Genomic DNA, 7611 nt, shown 5'->3' with positions numbered 1-7611 from the left:
GGGAAGGGAAGAAGGTGCCTCCTCATTTAGCTCGTGGACTTGTTCAGTTGAACCCGAAGGCATTCCTGCTCTGGGCAGTGTCCCGGGGGGGTCAGAGCTAGATGGGGGACGGAGCTGGTGTCAGGAGCGAGGGGGGCCTCGATAGGGAGGCACTGATGGATTCTTCTTGTCTCTCCAGGGGTCTCATGTCCCACTGCATTGCCATCTTGAAGGTAATACTTTTTGATTTCCATGACACGAGGGGGGAGGTCACCAGAGCACCCCCCATGCATGTACTGTTGAAAGGGATCTTTCTAGGAAGGGCACGGAATCCGTGCAAGAGGCTTTTTAAAAACATGCCTGACCCTTGGAATTTCTACTGTTTCTACTCCCTCCTGGATGGTCTGTTATACTTTAGCACTCTCCGACGCTTTCAGAGGTTTTGTTTCACCTGGTCCTCCTAATACAGTGACCGCATAGGTGGTCACTAGCCACATTTTCACCAACTGGGGAAGTCTGTGTGGCTGCCGAGGGGGAGCGGGACTCCCCACTTTCTCTCCAGGCCCTTTTATTTTTTATTAACAGAGAGCTCAGCCCTTTGCTCAGCAAGTTGAGTTCCGTGTCTGGACTTACCAGTTGCTAGAAAGTCCCTCACGGGCCCTCTCTGGCTGGGACAGTAGTCAGCTGAATGGGACAATCAGTGTTGAAAAATCCAAACCATGAGTAGTAGGAGGCAGATTGGGTTTCTTTTAATTCTTACTGCCTCTGCAATTGGGTGGAAATTGCATCCAGTTTGCATTTTGGCTAGGTTTTCTAGTTTGGGGTAATTTTTATAGTTTAAGCATTTGTTTTTTAATTCTCGCCTGATAGAATAATGGTAATAGTGAAATATTTGGCCAGTTGCAGATATTGCTACGTTCCTCATCTCAGTAACTTGGGAAACCACACATTTATCTTTTTGTCCAGTAATTATTCAACATTTCCAGAAAGACATCTTTATCTTTTCTTCAGTGTCATTCAGTACAACATAGGAAAAAGCCTTTTGGGGCTCCTGGGTTGGCTCAGTCGGTTGAGCGTCTGACTCTTGATTTCAGCTCAGGTCTTGATCTCAGGGTCGTGAGTTCAAGCCTGGTGTTGGGCTCCAGGCTGGGCGTGGAGCCTACAAATGAGTAAATAAATAAGCTAAAAAAGTCTTTCATCCCACCTCTCCTTTAGCTGTCTCTCTTGGGGGACAAAGGAGTGCTTAGTAGGAAATTGTTGTCACAGAGTCTAGGATTATTTAATTCCAAGAAGCTCTTGGGTGTAGATATGGTTACAGATAGATAGGTCTAACGACTAGAGCAATAATGCTATATTCCACTCCTGTCTCCCAGCTAGGATTGGTCCTGGTCCTCCCTGCCCTCGCCTATTAAAGGAGGAGGGTAAATGACACCTGAGGTAGGGGATAAGTCAGCAGGAAGGAGTCCTGCTGGACTGGAGTCAATGGCCCATCCAGAGAGTCTCCCATCAAAGAAGAGGCCCTGCAATCTGACGTCCCTTTTGCTTGGTCACTTGTGGCCTAGGCTCTATCTTGGGTGGCCCCTTGGCCTTCTTTCTGCCCTCCTTTCCATCCCCGAGTCTAAGGCAGGTCATGGAACCTATTTGCCAGGGAAAGAAGCACATCAAGGAGGTGTGGAAGGGGGGAAACAAAGCTTTTGGGGTGGCCAGCATGTTGACAGATGATGACAAAGGCCTCGTGTCATAGTCTTACCTTTTTCCTGCTATTTTTGAAGACCCTTCACCATCGTCCTGTTGAACTGAATGCTGCTTTTGGACGATGTGCTTCAAGGGGACAGTTGGCTTTTGTCCAGCTAGAGTTTCTGAGGCTGCCCCACTGGAGAGATTTAGCCTTCTGGAAGAATAAACCGGGAGGTGAAGGAATAGAAAGAGAACATAGGTTTTTTCCCCCTGAAACGAGGAGGTAAATTAGAGCACATGATTTTTCTTAGACAGATTATTTCAGCTTAGACTTCTCTAAGCCGAAACCCTGACCCCGATCTGAGGTTCCCACCCCTCCCTCCTCACCGGGCCTCGTTTTTGGCTTTTGTCTCTTTCTCCTCTCTCGTCTCTGTGTGCTTTTCACTTCAACTTGCCCACTAGGTTAGGGTCCCTGGGTGTGGGATGGAACCCAAGGCAGGCGCCATATTTGTTTGTGGGGGTGGGAGGTGCTCTTAGGGGCTAGGGCACCCCTCATCACCTCTCTCCTCCCTACTATGTTAGATTTGTCACACTCTGACAGAAAAACTTGTTGCCATGACAATGGGCTCCGGGGCCAAGATGAAGACCTCAGCCAGTGTCAGTGACATCATCGTGGTGGCCAAGCGGATCAGCCCCAGGTGAGCTGGTGGGCCTTGAGGTCCCCGCACTCCATGCGGGGGGGGAGGGGGAGGGGTTGGAAGCTGAGGTGGCAGGTGGGTCAGGCTTCTTGAAGAAACCACATAGGAACTTCAGGTGCTTGTGTCCCAGACATTTACAGAGTATCCAGGAGGGTTTAGATACCAGAGACCAAGCCAGGGTGGTCTCACACGGTTCCCCCCACCTCCCACAGGCCCCCTCCAGTCGGCTTTTTGGGCAGTTCTAGCATGTGACTAGTGCCGACATTTCTAGTCCCTTCTGCAGATCCCACTGTGGCTGTTCCCTCTCCCTTAGCCCCATACCAGCTGGGGCTGCCTTCCTTTCCTCCTTCCCGGGCTCTGGGCCAGTAAGCACATTTCTTACAGGTGTCCACACCCCTCTATGCAGTGACCTGCTGGCCATGCCACGCCCTGCCCTATTTGTACTGGAGTCTAGTTTCAGGGACTCACTCCTTGCTACCTCCCTGTCACCCACTGCCCCAGCCATGGCCCAGCCAGTAGCCTCCAGGACTGGGTGGGCGGGGAAGATGAAGCCATACTTCATTCAGATCTCCCAAATTCCGGGCTGTCTGCAAAATCCCATGTGGGAGGCAACCAGCAGGATTGCAGTCAACAACTACACCCCCTCATTTGGGCTTGTCTATGGAGAAACACAAAGCCCTTTTCTTAGGCAGAGGGGTGGAACTGAGTTTGTGCTGCCATCTGGTGGCTGGTATGTGGATGTGCCTGAGTCGGGAGTTGGCCCCATGCAGGATCTTTTCTTCATCAGCCCGGCAGCCTCACTGTCAGGGCTGCGCCTCCACATCCCTTGTGTGAACGGTGGCATCCCTGTGAGTTCCGGGGGCTCTCGGTTTCCTGGTTGCATGGCCTCAGGTAGATCACGAGGAACCAGCCGTCTGAAGGAAAAGGAAAGAGTTGCGCTTGAACTCTGTCCAGGGTGTTCAGTGAGTTGAGAAAGTGGGAGGGCGAGAATCCAGGGGAGGGACTCAGCCCAGAACAGTTGTTGGCTTTCTCTGGAGCTGTCCGGGTGGGTGTAGCTCTAGGGCTTGTATCAGCCAGGCCAGAAGGCCCTCCAGCCCAGGCTCTGGGCAAGCACCAGGCATTCCCCTGGCCACCCATTGGTGGTGGGGACGGCACTGCTCATCTCTGTTGGACCTTCATCACGCTTCCTGTGAGGATTAGCTCTGGTGCGAGAGGGAGGGTGTGGCATTGCTCAGAGGGCACACCTAACCAGGTGCCCTCTGGCCCGTCCTACTGAGTCCCTTGGACTACTTCTAGAACGTTCCGTGCCATAATTCAATCCGTGTCCTTGCTTTATTTTTTTGCCTTTACACGGCTTTCTCCGTCTGGCCATTTTTTGGTCCCCATTGTTTTTCTTGCTCCATTTATTTCACACAGCGTGTTGATAGCATATTAGTTTCGAGGCGAGTGGCTTCAGCTTCGGGGCACTACAGAGAAAGGGGCCGGCGAGGACAGCAGCCCACGTTCCTCTGCATGTCCTCACCAGCCCCTCAGCCCCGAGACAAGAACACTGGAGAGCATCTATTTTTAAGTGCTTTTCAAAATCAAACAATGCATCATTATTCTTTCTTCCTGACTATCAAGTGGTCCAGGAGCAAGGATTTGGATGAAAATCTTGAACCCTACAAATCAGAATGAATAGTAGTTCCTTTCTGAACTTGATTAAAAAAAATAAATAAATAACCACAAAGTGTACCGTAATGGAAAGGAAATCCAATGGAGCAGTTTGAACCCAAATTAAACTTGTAGGTTTTTTTTTTAGTGTTTTATGTAACTATGTTCCACCATTTTTAAAAACACAATAGGAATAAATACTTACAAAAGTTAAAACATTGTAGAAATAGATTATCTGGAAAGTGAAGGAAGCCCTCATTCCATCCCAGTCCCCAAAGGTGACACTAGTGAATGGTGAGTGTTCCTGCATGCTACCCCACTCCCGCACATCATAGCTTGTGTTTCTTGTTTTCATGCAAATGGATCAGTCACACTTTATATGGTGTTTGGCAGCTTGGCTCTTTAATTTAGTAGCGTTATCTCGAATATCATTCCAGATGTGTGAACTTACACTTTTTAAACTATGGGGACTTGAAACCAGAAAACAAAATATTCTCTAAACTGAACCAGAAGCCTTTCTGTTTGAGTCTGTCTGAGAATGCAAGAGCAATTGGAGAAGGAATCACCAAAGTTTGGGGCTCAAAGATCAGGAGAGAAGAATCGGGACAAGGAGAGGTAGAAAAGGAGGAAGGAGAAAGGACAGAAGGAAAGTTCAATTCTGAAAACGTTTTGCCTCCACAGAGTGGACGATGTGGTGAGATCGATGTACCCTCCGTTGGACCCCAAGCTCCTGGATGCACGGTGAGCGGGATGGAGGGGACATTCGGCTTCGGATGCCCGAAGCTCCCCATTTTATCACATCTGTGAGGTTCGCTCTTCGGGTTGCTGTGGAGAGGGCTGTTTGCTGGGCTCCCAGAGCTGCCTGGGCTTGGGGCACCATTCATTTCAGTGTGATTGGTGAGAGAGGCCTGTGCCCTTCCTGAAACCTGGGATTCGGGAGAGCCAGTCTTAGATTTTGAATTTTTGTAGTTAAACATCTGGCCACCCTAAGTCCTATCTGCACCTTCCCTCCCTCCCTCTTCCCCCCTCGGCTGCCTCTGCTCTTTGGACCCCGGAAGCAGACACGCCCCAGCTGTGAGTGCTGCCCAGTGGGTGGGTGGGGCAGGTGGTGAGCAGTGCAAGGGGAAGGAAAGGGACCGGGGAGCTCAAGCCGTGCTCACCTTCCAAGGGACATAGCCGGGACCCCTCCCGTCTCGTTAAATTATATTCCTCTACCAGAGGCAAACTCATTAAAAACACCAGATTCTTTCTTCTCTTGGAGGTATATGACCATTTTCTAGAGCTGTTGTGTGTGGTGCTTGCCAGATAGCGGCTCACCGTGCTTCAGCTGGTTTTTCCGCCCGCTCCTGTGGCTTACCCCGCTGCGTGCACGGGCTGGTACCGTGCGATACGTTCCCAAATGCATCACGCACACTCACTATATAAATGATATTCTACCGTGAATCTTCCAACACTGGGGGAAAAAACCACTCCTCCTCGATTTGGTTTTCAATGAAATTTTGTTTTTAGAGTGGTGTAAACCAGCCTGGGGCCGTATTGATTTGGAATCAACAAGGGATGCCCGAGGCAGGGGTATGTGTAGCCTTCCTGTCTTTAAGTGGGCAGCCGTTGGGGCTGTGCTCCTCCAACCGACCAGGTCCGGACTGTCCTGGGAAACACTCATCTGGGAGATGTTCATAGGTGTGCCGCAGAAAACAGGCTCCACAATCTTTTTTTTTTTTTAAAGATTTTATTTATTTATTCGACAGAGATAGAGACAGCCAGCGAGAGAGGGAACATAAGCAGGGGGAGTGGGAGAGGAAGAAGCAGGCTCATAATGGAGGAGCCTGATGTGGGGCTCGATCCCAGGACCCCGGGATCACGCCCTGCGCCGAAGGCAGACGCTTAACCGCTGTGCCACCCAGGCGCCCCAACAGGCTCCACAATCTTAAATAAGTTAGTGAGCCACGGCACGTTGTACTCTTTCCGGAGAGCTTTATCATGCATGCTTAAAGGCCCAGGGAAGGCTTCAGTTAACCTTGCTGAAACCAGCCATTTCCAGATTTATTTGAGCGTGGAACCATCTTTCAGTTACTCCGCAGCCTCCTGGGGAAGGGCCTCCAGTTTGGAGAACACCAGACTAGAGTCTGTCCGTGTGGGCTTTGGTGCACAATCTCTCCTTTCTTGGGGAAACCGATCCTGTTGCTTTTTCTAGGACAACTGCCCTCCTCCTGTCGGTCAGTCATCTGGTGCTAGTGACCAGGAATGCCTGCCACCTGACCGGGGGCCTGGATTGGATCGACCAGTCCCTGTCAGCTGCCGAGGAACACTTGGAAGTCCTTCGAGAAGCAGCCCTGGCTTCTGAAACAGATAAAGGCCTCCCAGGCCCTGAAGGTTTCCTGCAGGAGCAGTCGGCCATTTAGTGCCCGCTGCCGACCCTGGGTGGCTCCTCGGATCCTCGGAGCCCTCCAATCCCTACCCCCCACCCCCCGCACCCCCTGTAGTGTTAGATGCTCTCCCAGGCTCTGGAGCCGTGTGCATAGCTGGTGCCTCCGTTGCTGTTGCCCACGGTGGCTGGTGAGTGGCAGTCTAACACCACAGTTACAGGAGCCCACACGCACGCTCGTGCTGCAGAGCTTTACAAGCTGGCGGAGCGTCCCCTTTCCGTAGCTCACCTAGTGTTTTCAAGAAAATTGAGCCAGCGTCGAAAAATCACAAGGTTTCGTGTTAAAATCAGAGTCTCTGGCTTCTCGTAGACAATCAGAAGATAAGGCAACTCTGACATGCATTTTCAGAAGACAATCAGCTGGCACTCCGTAGGAGCTGTCTCTTTCCACAGGGCTGCACTCTCTTGCCCCGTCTGGTTCATTTATTTGTAGTTATCTGCCTGGTACCTCAGGCATCTGAGTCCCTCCTCTGCTTACCAGGTTTGGCTTTGAAAGTGAGCACCTCCGGGTTGATGGTTCCCTTTTTGTCCCTGTGCCTGCAATTCTACCTAGCTACCACTAGGAGGACAGTAAACTCACCCTGAGATTTCTGTCGAGTGAGTGGTTATTGAGTCGAATTCAAATGTATGGCGTGCGGCGGGACGTATTTGAGAACTGAGGGTGGAAGAAGAGAGCCTAAGAATCCTGAGGATACCTTGTGTGTATGACCCAAAAAGAGCTATTTAAAGACCCTTCCGAGTTGAGGCAGAAGTACCCCCGTAAAGTAGTTTCCACATGAGCAATGACATCCATGAAGGATGTGGTCCCCTTGCTTTTGAGATCTGTTTGTTTTGCAGATATTGAACGATGAGGGGCGTTTTTATGACTGGAGACCTTTGTGGGACCCACAATCCCCACGGCATAATCTGGTTGTATACCCAAATTGCACGATGGCCGTCATAAGCATGTAGGAGAGACTGACGTACTTGGCTTCCTCCCAGGATCTCAGAGCCAACCTTGCTCTTGGGAGAGGGCCCTGGTTTGGGGACTGCCCTGGTTCATATGCTGTGCTGTTTAGCATGCTCTGATCACTGTGTCTGGTCCCATTTCATCTTCTCTGCCCTGACTCGTCGGCAGATGTGTCATTCTGATTCTAGAGACCCAGGAACCCATATTCCCAAGTCCAAGATTGGGGTCTT

The 7611-nt window shown here is 50.8% G+C and overlaps 1 protein-coding gene across 1 annotated transcript in view; it reads left to right on the top strand.

The window, feature by feature from the left end:
* The window catches only part of TMEM98 (transmembrane protein 98), an 11584-nt gene extending 4561 nt beyond the window's left edge, over window positions 1-7023 (top strand). Inside the window, exons 4-7 of the mRNA XM_040639905.1 lie at window positions 179-212; window positions 2239-2354; window positions 4689-4748; window positions 6202-7023. Of these exons, the coding sequence (XP_040495839.1) occupies window positions 179-212; window positions 2239-2354; window positions 4689-4748; window positions 6202-6409 (418 nt within the window). The 3' untranslated portion in view covers window positions 6410-7023. The remainder of the gene's footprint in view (window positions 1-178; window positions 213-2238; window positions 2355-4688; window positions 4749-6201) is intronic.
* The last annotated feature ends 588 nt before the right edge of the window (window positions 7024-7611 follow it).

This window comes from Ursus maritimus, unplaced genomic scaffold (genome assembly GCF_017311325.1).
Source record: "Ursus maritimus isolate PB19 unplaced genomic scaffold, ASM1731132v1 scaffold_24, whole genome shotgun sequence".
Lineage (NCBI taxonomy): Eukaryota > Metazoa > Chordata > Mammalia > Carnivora > Ursidae > Ursus > Ursus maritimus.
This window is presented reverse-complemented; position numbering and strand designations above follow the sequence as displayed.